General features: G+C 42.6%; 1 protein-coding gene across 1 annotated transcript in view; it reads left to right on the top strand.

Annotated features, from left to right (window-relative positions):
• LOC124804732 (hemocyte protein-glutamine gamma-glutamyltransferase-like) overlaps nt 1-17,362 on the top strand; it is a 383,610-nt gene that overhangs the window by 262,012 nt on the left and 104,236 nt on the right. The window contains exon 9 of the mRNA XM_047265026.1: nt 11,120-11,217. Coding sequence (XP_047120982.1) covers nt 11,120-11,217 — 98 coding nt within the window. The remainder of the gene's footprint in view (nt 1-11,119; nt 11,218-17,362) is intronic.

Genomic DNA, 17,362 nt, shown 5'->3' with positions numbered 1-17,362 from the left:
TGCAATTTAGAGATTTAACTTTGAACTTGAATTAAATGGTTCTGAACAATTAACAACAGTACAATTTAGTACGTACCAAGCTGAGCTGCAGTCACAGGTAAGCTAAAATATGGTAACAAAACTCACACTCTTAATTTGTGCTTGTGTAATCTAAATATTGTAGCCAGCTATGAATACTTTAACTGAACTTCGAAATTAAAGCAGTGAAATGGAATGATATTACTTTAATGCTGGAGTATGAATTTCAACGACACTCCAGAAAAGGAAGGGACCCTGCTTGATAATGCAACTGGGACAATGAGCAACAAAGGTTCATGCTAAGTTGCTGTATTTTTGTGATGCAACAGTTTGAAAAGCTGATGTGTGCCATACAGTTCTAAAACTTTACATGCTTTTAGTCTTCCTTGTTGGTTGATTGAAGTTTTGCAGTCGTCGATCGGGGAGGTGCCGACAGTCACTCATTGTCGCTGTTGCAGAAGCTGGATGTTGGCGCGCCTTCTTCTCGACACGGTCACCAGGCAAAACGGGCTCTTGATGTGCGCCAGCTAATGCTTCCCTGTCCGCGACACCGTGTCAGAAACTATCATAGCAAGTCGAGCGCAATTACATGCTGCCAAACCCCGAAAGCGCGGCAACTTGCGGGAGCGTCTCACAACACACCTGCTCCACCGCCCTACTCCAGCCAGACTCCTCTCTGCTCGCGCTCCACGCGGCCGAGTTCCCACTACCAAAGATCCTAAATACTTTGGTTCTATATATATATATATATATATATATATATATATATATATATATACAAACGGTAAAACAATTACAATCTATAAAGACGCAGAAATATGTTCAGGTAACAAAATAAGGAAAAAATTTGCAATAGATGGAAATAGGAGGATTAGCATTTCCGGCGTTACACACGGACTCGACTAATGTCTGAAGTAGTGCTGGACGGAACTGAAACGAGACTCGTCCGACCAGGCAACATGTTGCCAGCCATCAACAGTCTAATGTCGATCTATACGGGCTCAGGCGACACGTTGAACGGTTCGGACGCTGACACTTTTTGGCGGCCCAACGTTGAAATCTGCAGCAATTTGTGGAAGGGTTGTACTTGTCACGTTGAACGATTGACTTCGGTCCTCGTTGGTCCCGTTCTTGCAGGATCTTTTTCCGGCCGCAGTAGTGTCGGAAATTTGATGCTTTACTCTATTCCTGATATTCGCGGCACCCTTGTGAAATGCTCGTACTGGAAAATCTCCACTTTATCGCTACCTCGGAGATGCTGTGTCCCATCTCTCGTGCGCTGACTAAAACACGACGTTCAACCTCATTTAAATCTTAATAATCTGCCATTGTATCAGCACTAACCGACCATATCTTTGCATTTGATTACGCATGCCTGTATCACTTTTTCGGCGCTTAAGTATATGTTATTTAATTTTCAGTCCCAGTTACACATCTTATATTACCAGTTTCGATCTCCCTGGATCATCTTCAGATCTGTATGCACTGTTGAGCTAAACGTAAGGACGAAAGTAACGTTCGCACGACGCGTCACTGTCAACTAATACAACTCGATGGAACTTGCACATGCCTAGAACTAACTGCTAAAGTGTAGTCCGCCAAGGTAACTGAAAGAAATACTCAACGAACAGAAATGACACTTTTATTGAGAGGCAATAATCACAGGCAACTCATCGCGATTCATGATCGTTCATTGGACATTGAGAAATGCGGGACATGGTCCTTAACAGGACGGGTAGCATAACATACTGTGCAAAGTCAGCCAAGCTGGTTCAGGACTGGAACGCCATACCACACCAACGTTCTTTTCCAGCGTGGGAGTACGTTTGCAGAGCATGCACTGGCGCCCCTGGTGATCTCACTCCCTATTTAGTACCATGTCTCACCGCTTGTAACGTCCACGACACCATCATGAACAGCGGTGACTTGAGCGCAGTTATTGTTTTTGAACAAAATCGTTATCACTGTGCGTTTCTTTCAGTTACATTCTGCAGTATACTGTACCAGTTCCTTCCACATATGGTCAAAGTTTCATCGAGCAGTATTACTTGGCAGCAACTCATCACACGGAAGCTCCTTTCGTCCTTAATTTTGCATACGGGTGTAGTTGCTTCGTATCTGTATCAGAACCATTCATCAGAATACTGATTTGTAGTTGCGGTAGAGACAGACGTGTTCTTGACGTAACTACATAGGCCTCAAGATTAATCAGGGTAACCAAAACTTGTATTAAAACAACGTGCACCTGAGACTGAAAAATAAACGATATATTTGAAACAGTAATTCTACTGAGCAGCTGGGAGCGGTTAGGTGCTGCCTAAATAATCGAATAACATTCTTATCTGAAAATAAATTTATTCATAAATATCAGTTATGTAGTTTATTGTTTTAGCACACATCTAGCAACAATGACAGCTTTAATACATACATTCAAGTAGATAACAAAAATTTGCAATCTGAAATTGTACAAGTTAACATAATTTGATTTTAAGCTCTCCACTCCTTTGTTTCCATCTGTAGCGGGCAAGCACATATGAACTGAAACAAAGAGGAAAACATCTGCATCAGCAAATTAGCTACTAATGAAGCTAACGCAGATGATCTGTAGCGGGCAAGCACATATGAACTGAAACAAAGAGGAAAACATCTGCATCAGCAAATTAGCTACTAATGAAGCTAACGCAGATGATCTGTAGCGGGCAAGCACATATGAACTGAAACAAAGAGGAAAACATCTGCATCAGCGAATTAGCTACTAATGAAGCTAACGCAGATGAACGTTTCGTCATAGCAGCAGACCAGACAAAACACTACAAGAACAGTGGACAATGGTCAAAATATATATAACTAAAATTGACGACACAACGCCAAAATGATTTAAATAAGGAGCCATTGGCACTAATGAATAACTTTTACAGAACGCTCACACTATAAGAGGCGTGGACATTCATAAAAACATGTACAATTGGGTACTAATAACACTTCTCCACAGCCACTTTGCGTCTGTGATCTGATAAATCACTTAGTACGGATTTAGGTGTGTAGAATCCGAAAATTCCTTTCACAGTGTTCTAGCAAGTAAGCTTTTTCAGTTTTTAAGGGTATTTTGTTGTTTATTTTCCATCTTTCGCTGTTTACTCTTCCTTTGTATAGGTGTCTAATGTTCTTTTATTTTGGTATAGGAAGACCTAAAAAGCTTCAATGAATTTCAGGCGTTCTAAACATCATAAACTGTACTTACCTGATCGCAAGATAATTCATTGTGCAAAAGAGTCGTTATGATCTAATGCATGTTGAAACAAGCACGGTGCAGTTTTCATCATACTTACCTCGGTCCAAATGTATGTTGCGAGTCTTTGTTACATCATCGAGTGTTCGTTGTGTGAGATGGTTGACTAATGTGATGTTTAAAACTTACAGAGGTAAGTCCTTATTGTCTAAATCAAACCAACAAGTTTTAATATGGGTGTGGAAAATTCACCAAAAAATCTCAAAGAAAACAACTGATTAAGTTACGAAAGAGTATAAATTGTAGTTTGATTGTCCTCTTGTTGATCAGATAAGAATTTTGCACTTTATATTGCCTGCATATCCTGTACAACTAAGTTAACCGAATGGTTGAAAGCTAAACAATGAGTCATGCCATTCGCTGTTCCAATGGTATGGCGTGAGCATAAAGACCATTTCTCAGGCTCGTCCTTCTCCTTCACAAACACTGCAGGTCATTCACGCGAAACTGAACATAAAGTTTTCAGCCGCGTCTTCAGTGCATTTGAAACCTTTGACACCAAATTCACAAATATCGAATTATATGCTTCTCCTCTTTGAAAGCAACTCTGAATGGGTTTGTGGGCAACAAAAGAGATCGTAACTACGTTTCTGTTGTGAGTGATCCGGTAGCCAGCTTCAAGGAGCTAGGTTATAGATCTCGTTTAAAATTCACTTGTTACATTCAAGATTTGGGAACCGTAAGCGATGAGCAGATTGAATGCTGTCACAAAGAGATCCGTGTTGTGAACTAATGTAGACCTTCTATTGCCATAATATCCGTATGTAGTTATTAAGTTTGTAAGTGTTCAATATGTATTTATTGATTGCTATAATGCTGACGATGTTCGTCAATACTGTTTTTGATTCTGCTGTGTAACAATGAAAAGTGATGTGATAGAGAAAACAGATTCTACCAGAGAATTCAGCGCCCCAAAATTGTGTAAATACACCCATTTACAAACAAGATGCAGAAAAAAGGTTAAATTTGTTGACGCATAATTGCTTAACATGATACAGAACACCCACACTAAAGCCCAACTGATCTCAGTGCGAAGTAGTGAGCAATTACAGTTAATCTCAACCCGAATCCCAATGAGATCCAGTTGAGAAAGAACGGTATTAAACAAATGTGTAACGATAAAAGATATATTAATAAATCCAAAAACCACCCAGCTGAATATATGCAACATAAGCAGACAGAACTCTTAGCAAAGTACACCACTTGCGTTGTTAGCAATGTAATAAAAATGTATGTACATATAATAAAAAACAGAACACCGTAGTGGGCTCGATTAGGACAAAAAACTGAACTTACCTGCACGCTGAACACGTGTTAGAAGCACAACTGGCAGTCTCCACGAATTATGCACCATGCAAAAGCCGTAAAGGCCACGTGCGCACATAAGGCTGAGGTAAATCGCGGACATAGCTGCCAGTAAACACGTCTTAGCAAGTGGTCATCTGGAGCTCAGAGTGAAAATACCTTAACGTATTCGCCATAGGTGGCTCAAGGGAAACACGCTCAGCTAGAATGAACTTTAAAAATGTCATTGAACTTATACAATCAACTCCGGCAGATGGAAGTATTAAACACACAAACGTCAGTAAGATTAAGCCTTGAATACTTATCGAACAAATGAAGCACTCTGGCTCAAACTGATTACAACCTGAATATTTAACAAAGAGCCTACAACAAGCTAATTATATTATCTGGACTAAAAAATGTAAGGCTAAAGGCCTGTAACTACTATTGCGTAAGTTTGCGGTGAAACACTTATGAGATCAAAAAGACTTCTCCTACAATTAAAGCAAACAGATATTGATATTGCGACCGAGACTGTCACAGTCTCCCGCATCGCTGGAACTTCTCGTGTGAAGACTTCGAGTAAGAATACCACACTACCATAGGTAGTAAGAAATGTGCACTTGATTAACGACCCTAGAGGGCGAGCCACAGTCAACGTTCAGAAGATGTGACAAAAATCTAAGTACTGCATGATACTGACAGTGATCAATAGAAAATTTTTATGTTGCCCAATGGCCAGTCACAATAATGATGTCCATATCTTCGGCCCAGAAGGCCACATCAGAGGTTGGGGGTATGTAGGCAGCCACAGTTAGTGATGACGGCGTAGTACTGGCTCTGTTCCTGATAGACAAATGAGGTAATGACAGTGGCACGTAAAGTGCCCTCCGCCACACACCATTGAGTGGCATGCGGAGTATAAATGTAGATGTAGATGTAGATGTAGAAGAAATGCGAGTGCATTCGACGCCTTGACCACGAAGCTCACTTGGAATAAACTGGCCGCCGCTGGCCTGCGTACAGCCCCCAGCGGCAAGGATACAGTTGGTCTTGCTTCTTGCCACGTGATCGGTGTAAGACAGATGTTTGTGTGCCAGCGTTCCCTGTCGGCGCTTAGTTTGCCATCTGGTGGCCATGTGTAATGTGGCAGCCCTCATGTGTCATCTGCTAGGAAGCCCGTTGTCTGCATAGCTTAGATGTAATGTGTGTTGCTGGTAGAGTAGGCGTAAGCCTACGATACAGCACACCCTACAGCAGCGAATAAGATGCTCACCAAAGAAGATCATTCGCTTCCACTGCACCACTCTGCCTGTGTATGTGCAGCTAATTAACAGCAGGGTGAAACCAGGGCCATCCTGCTTTTGAGCAACGTCTTTCCCACCCAAGTGAATCTGGAAATTCAGACTTGCATTCAAAATACAACCTGATTCAGGCAGGTGCTCGCAGCCATCAGATCCCACGTAGCCCACAATCGGAGCTGCTTGAAGGCAATGACCGAGACCAGGCTGATCCAGAAAGGCTTAAGACGACGTGCCAAACCATGAGCATGCCCCCTGGTGGGATGCCAAGCAGGACATTGCTTGGTGACCAGCAGAGAGGTAACATTTCTGTTTCGATTAGATATCGAAAGTGTCCATGGTTCAATATTAAAATTGTTTTAAACTTTTTTGTTCCTAACTTTTCGTCAAGATCTGTATGGGACATCTTCAGATGTGTTCCTGGCTCCACTGAGTCTTGCCGATTGACAGTTCACACACAGGAGAGCTGCATAAGTACTGTCAAACTAGGGCGTGGTAGAAGTTTTCAGTTGATCAGTAGAGATTATCGGACATAATTTTTGACAACGATTCGTGAGTCAGAGATAAAACTTATTTATTGATACTACTGTCTACATGTAAGTATATTTCATAGTTTTTTGCTTTCTATTACAATTGGCCTTATGTTTACATATTTTATGCTTTCTCCATATTCTCGATAATATGTCCTTAGGTGTATAATTATTTGACCTCAGAACACTATTTTTTTCTGAATGCGGTACCTATAGTCTTGAAAATTCTATTTGAGATGGCTCTGAGCGCTATGGGACTTAACATCTGAGGTCATCAGTCCCCTAGAACTTAGAACTACGTAAACCTAAGGACATCACACACATCCATGCCCGAGGCAGGATTCGAACCTGCGACCGTAGCGGTCGCGTGGTTCCAGACTGAAGCACCTAGAACCCCGCAGCCACACCGGCCGGCTATTTGAGATGTTTTAATTTGGCGTGTAGATGTTCTAGTGTCGAAATTCTTTTGTATCTGCCCACCATACTCTTATTCGCAACCATATTTTTTTGTGTGGATGATGGAGTTTTTATAAAAATATCTGTCTGTATGCGTATATTTCGAAGAATTTTGTGTTTGTCCGTGAAGGATATTCCGTTTACATTTTCCATTTCCATGGTAAACTTGGACTATACGTCCCTTTTCATCAACAAAGTACAGCATGAAAAAGTAAGGCTTCCTTGAGACCAACGTTTCTATATATATATATATATATATATATATATATATATATATATATATATATATATATATATATATATATATTAATTCAGCACTGAACTTCAAGCACGTAAAATGGAGCTCAAGAATGATCATAAACACAAGAAAATGGTCCAAATTACGTTCAAACTCCGGAGTGCTAGGAACATAACCCAGAGGCAACCAATTTAAAATCATAACACTTTATTACAGTACTTTACATTTATTAAATAGCAGCATACAAAAAAATATTACTAATTACAAAGCAATTAGAAAACAAGCACAACGGGGCCCCCAGGCCCCATGTTATCCTACCTGCAGTATCATGAACAGTCCAGATACAGACAGGTACAGGTAACTTCCAAAATAAGGAACGAGCACACCTGTAGCAACAAATTTGCAAAACAATTTGCGAACGGTTACTGTGGTAAGCTAGTGGGCCAATGATCGCAAATCAAAGCAATTAAGTAAGGATCTGTTGTAATAAGCTCGGCACCGCCTGAGACAGCTCCGTAAAATACCAATCACACAAATGCTTTAAAACAAGTTTAACGTAGCATATAATAATAAAACCCTTGACTTGCACGCCAGCATATCGGCTAATACAGATAAGATGTAAAATTCAGATAACCCTAATAGAAGTCAGTGCTGTCAGGAACAGGTCAAAATCCACTGAAACAATTTAAACACGGGGAATGAACAAAGTCTTACAAATGTGCAGATGCTCACCTTTATCATAACAAAGTGGCGTACGCCTTTATTCAACCTCATAAAAAAATAACTTTCCAGCAGCCAAAGCGCCTTCCACGGTGACACCACCTAAGGACGCTTAGCATCCACCCTATTTTACTTTCGCGAGCCACATAATGACACCGAGCATCGCGATTACAGCGGCGAATTCAGACCACCTTCATGCCAAGCGCCGTATCTCCCTGCAAATCCATACACGGCAGGTTAATAATACCTGACGTCATTGCTCAGTCTCCGCTACTGTCTACCACAAACTACCTGATAGATGCAGATGTAGATGTATCTACGTACACTTCGGCCCCTCACCATTTAGTGCCTACCATAAGCCCAAATTCGGGTGAGGCACGCTTGGCATGTAAATCGGCACAGACCTGCTCGCGTCACACACGTTCACCTGCTCGTGTCACACTGTCCGTCTCCGGTCTGTCTTTTCATCCTTAGAAGACCACGGCGCTCCATGCCCCCCACCTCGCGGTGAGCAATACATCGCAAAAGGAAAGCAGCAGTCTCTGATGCCGACTATGGACCGTCTCGAACTGGATTTTTGGGTTTATATCGTTTGACTTGCGAAACGTCCACCTCCCACAAATGAGAGGTCAGAACGGAAGAATGCCAAGCGAAGGCCCTGGGTTCAGCTCCCCGCCAGGTCTGAGATTCTCGCCGCTTAGGAAGAGGGTGTTGTTTTGTCTTCATCATCATTTCACCCTCATCGTCACGCATGTCTCCGAAGCGGTGTCAACTAAATAATCTAGCAACAGGTGACCGGGCTCCCTCGCCGGGTGACTCTAGCCACGAACACATGATCATTAACTAATATAATCCTTCAGAAACTTTTTTGTGATCAGCGCCAGAAACATAAAAGTTCCACGGATCGCGATCATAAGACCAGAAATATTCACCAGCAGCTAACAGAGTCTTCACCGCATCATTAAAACAGTCGCATTAGTTATCAGACAACACTGGTTCCCTTAGAGGGCTGTAAGTCGTGTAGAAATGATACAAGGAGTCACGTGACCTTTCACCGCCTGGTGATAGTCATATCAGTGAGGTGGTGTGTGCGTGGCAGTCGGTTTTATGGAATCTGAGCACTAAGATGTTTCGATGTGAAGACGTGTAAGAATGGCACAAGAGAGCTACTATATCTGCTAGAGCTACTATATCTGCTCCTCCCCATCTTCAACCGTGAACGATGTTAGCCGATTTGTTGGTGTATGAGAATCGGTTTCAAACCCTACAGGAAAGGCTGTTGTCAATGGATGGCGGTCCATCTCAACGAGTTTCAGAGCGAACACAGCAAAGGGAACGGCATGCAATGCATATTTGGGCTGGATACCTCGCAAAAGGCCATTACCCACAGTGAATCATAAAGCTCCACGTCTTCTTGGTTCAAACAATAGACAAACTCGACAGTCACTGGCTGGAGACTCGTATAGTGTGGTCCGACTAGTCGTGGTACTGTCTCTTTTCGGATGACGCCCGACATCCAGTGCAACAACGACAAAACAAAGTGTATCATCCCCATTGTGCGGAGAATAGGACTGGAGATGGGTTTGTAAGATCTCGGAGGTGCTTCTGGTTTTGGTCTACTCACTTAGTTTTCCATGAACATAAACTAGCGTGTTTGTTTCAATATTCCCGTCGACCATACGCATATTCCTCCTTGTTGGGGGCTCTGGACTCCTATCCTGCACGAAGGCAGTCGAACGTTGGTGGAAATTGTTAGTTTTACCTCTCTACTCGTACTCGTGGCTCTCTTATTAGCAGGAAACATCCATTCATTCTCTCCTCTTTGCTGCTGCTACAAATTTAGGACTACAGAATTTCACTCAGATCGTGATCTGTTGTATTTGTACCAAATAAATATAACTTTTTTACAATTACTTGAAGGACGATAAGTGCTTATTCAGAATAAGCTGATGAAAGTAATCGAATAGTGACATGCACGTATACATATGGCGATAGTATCGCGTATGCAAGGTAGAAAAGAGAGTGCATTACCGGAGCTGTCATTTGTGAAAAGGTTTCCGATGTGATTATGGCCGCACGACGGGGAGTTAACATGCTTTGAACTCGGAACGGTATTTGCAGCTAGGTGCATGGGACATCCATTTCGGAATTCGCAAGGGTATTCAGTATTCCGAGATCCGCAGAGTCAAGAGTGTGCCCAGAATACCATATTTCAGGGCTTATGTCTCACCACGGACAACGCAATGGTCGACAGTCTTCACTTTACGACCGAGAGCAGCGGCGTTCGCGTAGACTTGTCAGTGCTCAGAGAAAAACAGTACTGAGAGAAATAACAGTAGAAATCAAAGTGGGACGTGCGACGAACGTATCCGTTAGGAAAGTGCGACGAAATTTGGGCTTAATGGCCTATGGCAGAATACGACCCACGCGAGTGCCTTTGCTAAGTGCATGGCCGCCTGCAGTGCCTCCAGTCGGCTCGTGACCATATAGGTTGGACCCTAGACGACTTGAATACCGCGCCCTGGTCAGATGAGTTCCAATTTCAGTAGGTAAAAGCTGATGGCAAGGTTCGAATGTGTCAATAAGGTACTGGGCAAGCTGCTGGTGGCTCCATAATGGTGTGAGCTGTGTTTACGTGCAATTGACTGGATCCTCTGGTCCAACTGAATCGATCGTTGACTGCAAATGGTTATTTTCGGCTACTTGGAAACCATTTACAGCCAAACAACGACGTAATTTTTATGGATGACAATGCGCCATGTCATCAGGTCACGATTGCTCACAATTGGTTTGAAATACGATATGGATAATTCGAGGGAATAATTTGTCCACCAAGATCGCCCTAGATGAATCCTATCGAAAACTTGTCCGACATAATGGGGAGCTCAGTTCGTACACATAGTCCTACTCTGGCAAACCTTTCGCGGCTATGGACAGCTATACAGGCAGCATGGCTCACTATTTCCGCAGGGGACTTGCAGCGATTGGTTGCATCCATCCCACTGCTGCAGTGCTGTGGACAAAAGAAAGTCGGACACGATATTAGCAGGTATCCTGTTACTTTGTCGCCTCAGTGCACGTCGCCTAGCGCTAGAAAGCAGTCACCTCCGTCTTCTACAACGCGTAGAATGCCAGAGAGCGATATATTAACATCTAAAAATCTTTATTTGTTCTAAAGAAAATGGCTAAGCGAGTAATTTTTAACATAGTTGGAAATTAATGAATGATGTATGATGAATGAAAAATCGAAAAATGTTAACATGTCTCCGTTTATCTGTTTCAGCATTGGTCGCATGATACTAACGAAAGCGCCGTGGATCTTTGACCCGAACGGCGACAAAGATCGGCAGGAAATTACTGACCAGTACAAATACAAAGAAGGTGAGCATCCTTTCAAACCATCTATCGACGACAGTTTTGCTTCATTCATTACGACTCTGGAACTGTCATTCAAAATTCATTGAGAGCACTAACTGAACAACATATACTGTATAACATACGAGTATTTCCGAACTGCATGAAGCTGTTTCTTTTAGTATGATTCACCCTAAACATTTCTGCACATTTGAGAAACTAATAACTGTAGAAGTGGAGAATGTAATTAGATTACAACTACTTTCAACCCTCTGAAACAGAATGGCAGTCAATATTACAACCAGGAATGCGGTGGCCACTTACTGAAAGCAAAATTGCAACTCATTTTACTACTGTATAAGTTATAGGAGGAAGTAGAATTCTGAAGAGATATTTGTAAACATTCATTCAACTAAGGGATTATACTAAAAACACCTTTGAAGGCAGGTCAGTATAGGTACTGACAGTGCAAACACAGGTTGTTTGATACAGAACACTAATTCCTAATGATTATCTGTGTTCCCTGGATTTTTTCCCGAGCTTCTTACAACAACTTTCTGTCGAAATGGTTACACATAATGATGTAATTTATAGTTTTCTTTCCTAATTCCAAATGTTTTTGTAATCAAATGGTTCAAATGGCTCTGAGCACTATGGGACTTAACTTCTGAGGTCATCAGTCCCCTAGAACTTAGAACTACTTAAACCTAACTAACCTAAGGACATCACACACATCCATGCCCGAGGCAGGCTTCGAACCTGCGAGCGTAGCCGTCACGCGGTTCCAGACAGTAGCGCCTAGATCCGCTCGGCCACCACGGCCGGCTTTTGTAATTATCCTTCTTATTTTTCTTCGTTCTATAGTTTCATTCGGTTACCTATCTCTTCTTTTTTTCCGTCTATCTTGCGTAGTTGTGCTCATCTACAACCTCTGTAAATATCTACTTCGTGGATATTTATGACATCTTCATTACAGTAATTTTAACGACGTGTCACTCTCCAAAACCGATATCATTGCATTAGCAGCAACAGTCCTGTTGGCTCGTGGGATCTTGTGCTTCGACTACATCTTTCAGTCTGCCTGAGAAAAGTCAGTCCAGTAGTGTCAAATGAGGCACGTTGTGACAAGCGAAAGCGAGTAAGGCAACCATCGTATTATTAGTAGCACTTACATCAACACTTCAATAAGAAATTACGCGTATATTTTGCCCGTAAAGTCTTCTTAAACGAAGTAAGGAGCACTCACGTTGTCTCTAATAACCCAGCAGCAAACATTAACACTCCACTGCCTCCTTCGTTCAGTCTGCCAGAGCCGACTGTCATAGGCCCCATACAACATTCTTCCTACGTTCAGCTTTCTATAATTTTTAAAGGTAAAAATAATATTTGAGTAAAGAACCTGTTGTCACGAAGTCACACCAGAACCTAGTGATAGAATTCCATGCGTCTTTTCGGAAACCCGTTAATTAACCTGCTGGTCAAGTGAAACATAACAGGATGGAAGCTGTTTGTGCGCAAACTGAAGAAAACCTTGGACTCTTGTGACCTGAATTTCTCTTGGCCTATACAATATTCAAATAACTTATGAGAACGCAGCTGGGTGACGTCGTCGATATTTCAACTGGAACGCAAACTCTCATTTTCAAGGCAAAACAGGAGCAAGGAGGCACAATGTAAAGGAATTTAATACCGCAGTTTGCAGAGCAATTTCGGAAAGATAAAACACACACATACACAATGTCTGTCTGTCTCTCTCTCTCTCTCTCTCTCCCTCTCTCTCTCTCTCCCTCTCTCTCTCTCTCTCTCTCTCTCTCTCTCTCTCTGTGTGTGTGTGTGTGTGTGTGTGTGTGTGTGTGTGTGTATAAATACTAGCACCATCACAGAACCAACGATGACCGATGTCAGAAGTTGTCGATACTGAAAATTAATAACCAACAGAAGAGGTAGCATTAACCAATGGGAGAGGTAGCATAAACAAGAGAGGGAGCAGGATTCCATGCAGTATTTGAACGTACACATCGATCTCTAGTTATAATCTGAACGAGTTTTTAAAACACTCGAATTTCATTAAGAGCATCTCGATTTTTACTATCGCGAAACAGGAGATTGAGAGAGCCACGGGTATGATACGCCAGTTTGGGTGTTAATCATTAAAACAAAGGCGTTTTTCCTTGCGGCAGAATGATCTCACGAAATTTCAATCACCAGCTTTCTCCTCAGAGTGTGAAGATATTTTTTTGGCACCCACCTACACAGGGAGGAATTATCCTCATAACAAAATAAGGAATATCAGAGCTCGTGCGAAAATATTTACATGTTCATTCTTCCCGCGCCCTGTTCAGGAGTGGAACGGTAGAGAAGTAACTTGAAAGCGGTTCGATGAACCTTCTATCAGGCGCTTAATTGTAAATCGCATTGTGATGATGTAGATGTAGATGAATCCAAGGGAATATGTCTTTCACGATGGAGGTGGAAAAGGATGGCTACCTTCCCTTCAATGGATACCTTCCCTTCCCTCATTTGTTGGTCAGGAACAAGGCTCGTGGTACATTGGGACATGTTGTTTATAGGACGCCAATCCACACTGACGTACCTACGGGCTGACGGTTGTCAACATCCCGCTCAGCGTGAAGGGGTACCTCTCCCTTAGTTCACAGGGCTCACGTCGTCTCAGATTCTGAGAGTCTGTCATCTGACGTAGTCCATCTTGAGCTCAACTTTCGTAAGAATGGTTATGGTGAAAGACAGATCAGACGCGCGTTACGCTGTTGACGAACTGTGCACCGGGCGAGTGATGGCAATACCGAGGTGGCACCGAAGTCTACGACCTATTCTGCCTTAGATTTTCAATAGGACTGGTCGGGGTTTTTAGAAAAATGATAATAAATGTGTTTTTGGACCACTATCTAAGATTATTATCCTTTTTCGTTCCGGAAAAGAGGTGTCTTCCACATTCCTTGCAGTAGTGACTAGTCATATATTGAGACGTAAAGGAATTACTGACATTAGCTGCCAGTGGGCACTGATTAAATCAACGGGGAAGGTTGAAAAATTGTGCCAGTCCGGGTGTCGAACCTGTGTCTCCTGCTTACTAGGCACATGCGCCATCCGGACGCATTGGTCATGGCAACTGCACGGAACACCATAGCACGCCTCCCCCCACACCCAAATTCTCAACTTATCCAAACAGCACAAATGTAGTGCCCCTTGCCCACTTTCCTCATTACTCGCTGCATCCCGCCGTTTCCCGTAAAAGTGCGAGAATGGTGTGCAACCGCGCTGAAGCGATCATTGGCCGTCCTCGCCTAAATTGTATATATGGTGTCTCTTCTTTCGGACAAACAACAGACACCACACAAACACACCTACCTGAACACACCCACTCACACACACACACACACACACACACACACACACACACACACATACATATTTTTTATTATTTTTATTTTTATTTTTTTTCAGTCGATCAACACTGTGTAAGAGCAGTGTACCGACCATAAGAGTTACACACCCTCACAACAGCTGAGCAAATCCGCCATTGCAAAACGTTGCCTTAGCACTGGCCATCCTATGGAATATAACGACATGGAGATCAGTCATGCACTTCCAGCTACTGGAATAGTATCATTAAGAAAGCAGTTGACATTAGTACGTAACGCTTACAAATAGAGGCAGGAAACGTATTCGCAAATGCGAATATGGATCACCACTTGTGTATTTGAATGAAGACAATGAAAATTCGTGCCAGACCGGGGCTCGAATCCAGATTTCCTGTTTTAAGCGAGCGGTCGGCTTGACTGCATCGGCTATCCGTGCACGAATTGCGGCCAGGCGTATGCCGTCGTCCATGTGCCACACAACCTGCACTCGTACGTTACGTATTTTCGTGTCCAGATAGGCAATATTTATTGAGAGTCGATAGCCTGGTATTGCCCAATAAGTACGAAGGGGCAATGCCTCGGTTATTACGAAGTACTATACAACGTTCCCTCGGAAATGCAATAACAGAGGCACTCCTACTTCGTTCCTACAAATACAGGATTAGGTTTTTCTTTAAATTCCGCATGGTATCCTGCCCTCTCCCTTGTAAAAAAACAGAAGGGCACAGTTAATGTTACACGTTGGTTATTAATTTTCACTATCGGTGACTCTTATGTCGGTCATCTTTGGTTGTATGGTGGTGCTAGTGATTACAGTCTTTGTGTGTGTCTTTGTGCCGGCCGGTGTGGCCGAGCGGTTCTCGGCGCTACAGTCTGGAACCGCGCGACCGCCACGGTCGCAGGTTTGAATCCTGTCTCGGGCATGGACGTGTGTGATGTCCTTAGGTTAGTTAGGTTTAAGTTGTTCTAGGTTCTAGGGGACTGATGACCTCAGAAGTTAAGTCCCATAGTGCTCAGAGCCATTTGAACCAATTTGTGTGTGTGTGTGTGTGTGTGTGTGTGTGTGTGTGTTACCATTTCGTAATTGCTCTGCTAACCGAGGTACTAAACTTCGTTGTACAACGCTTTCTTGGTGCAGTTCTGCGTTGAAAATGGCAGTGTGTGCTCCTGTCGAAATATCGACGACGTCACCCCGCTGCATTCTCGTAATTATTTAAATCTTGACCTCGTTTATTCCGGAGGCACTCGCGTTTTCTCTGCAGTTAACAAGTGAATTACGAGCAACGGCTGTCAGGCCATCTATTTCCCTCGCTCTGCTCGTTTCAGACTAGCTCATTATCCTCCACGTAATATTCCAGTGCTCTACCAAAACGATTTTTTGCACGTTCGCTGAATTTTCGTTCTTGTTGGACACTGTCTATCCGGATACTCGGTGCGTACAAAACTCAATTTTCTCTTCGCGTTTCTCCTGCTTCCTTCCAAAAGAACTGGCCTATCCAGTTTCTCTTGCCTTGTGAATATTTTTTTTTCATGCCAGCAGTCGACCACAAGTGGACGACACGGACCGAATTAAATACCCCCTCGCTGCCCGTTCTATACTGCTGTCGCGGTGGTGAACTCTTTGTTGCTCCACATCCGACGTGACGTGTTTCCTTATTTGAGTATGAAATTACGAGTTTCAGCACAAGGCAGCGAACAGTTTCATGTTCGGAACAGATAACATCTAATTTATAAGTATTGCCATTACTCTGAAACAAATAACCAGATTTTGAATAGTGAAATGCCATTGAATTCGTCTGTTTCGGCACATCTCTCTCAGCAGAGCAGTAACTTGATCTGCCATTCTTCTGCAGCAGCACACGTCGGAAACTTCTATTATCTTCTTGTCTCATCTACCTAATGTCCATGTTTCACTTCCGCACAAGCAAACACTCCAAGCAAATGTTTTCAGAAAACAGTTCCTAATACATATTAGGTGATAACCAACTCCTCTTTTCCAGAAACTCTTTTCTTGCTTTCCCCAGCCTGCATTTTATATCTTCTCTACCTCAGCCATCATCAGTTATTTTCCTGCCCAAATAACAAAAGTCATTAAATATTTTTAGTGTCTCATATCCTAATTTAATTCGCTCAACATCAGTCGATTTAATTCGACTAAATTCCAATAACATTGTTTTATTTCTACTTATATCCATCTCATAATCAATTTTCGAGACACTGCTGATTCCCTTGAACTACAGTTCCAAATTTTTCACCGTCTCCGACAGAATTACAACGTCATTAGCAAACCTCGAAGTTTTTATTTCTTCTCCTTGAACTTTAATTACTTTTCGAAATTTCTCACTGATTTCCGTCCCAGCTTGCTCACTGTAGTGATTAAATAAAATCGGGATGGATTTCAGCTTTGTCTCAGTGCCTTCTCATGGATTCTCATGGCTTTCAACTCATAACCGTATGATGTACAAAGTATGTATGCAGACTGAAACGACGAATGAAAATTTACATCAAGGCCGGGATTCGAACCTGGGTCTCCTTATAACTGTCACACGCTTTCTGTACAAGCTGTGTATTACCTTTCGCGCCCTGTATATGGTCTCTGCTACCTTCAGAATTTCAAAGATTGTATTCCAGTCAACAATGCCAAAAGCTTCCTCTGACTCTGCAGATGTTATAAACGTAGTTTTACTTTTCTTTGAGCTGTTTTCTAAGACAAGTCGTAGCTACAATATTGCCTCGCGTGTTCCTACATCTCTCCGGAACCCAAAACTGATATTCCTCGAGGTCAGTTT

This window comes from Schistocerca piceifrons, chromosome 7 (genome assembly GCF_021461385.2).
Source record: "Schistocerca piceifrons isolate TAMUIC-IGC-003096 chromosome 7, iqSchPice1.1, whole genome shotgun sequence".
Classification (NCBI taxonomy): domain Eukaryota; kingdom Metazoa; phylum Arthropoda; class Insecta; order Orthoptera; family Acrididae; genus Schistocerca; species Schistocerca piceifrons.
This window is presented reverse-complemented; position numbering and strand designations above follow the sequence as displayed.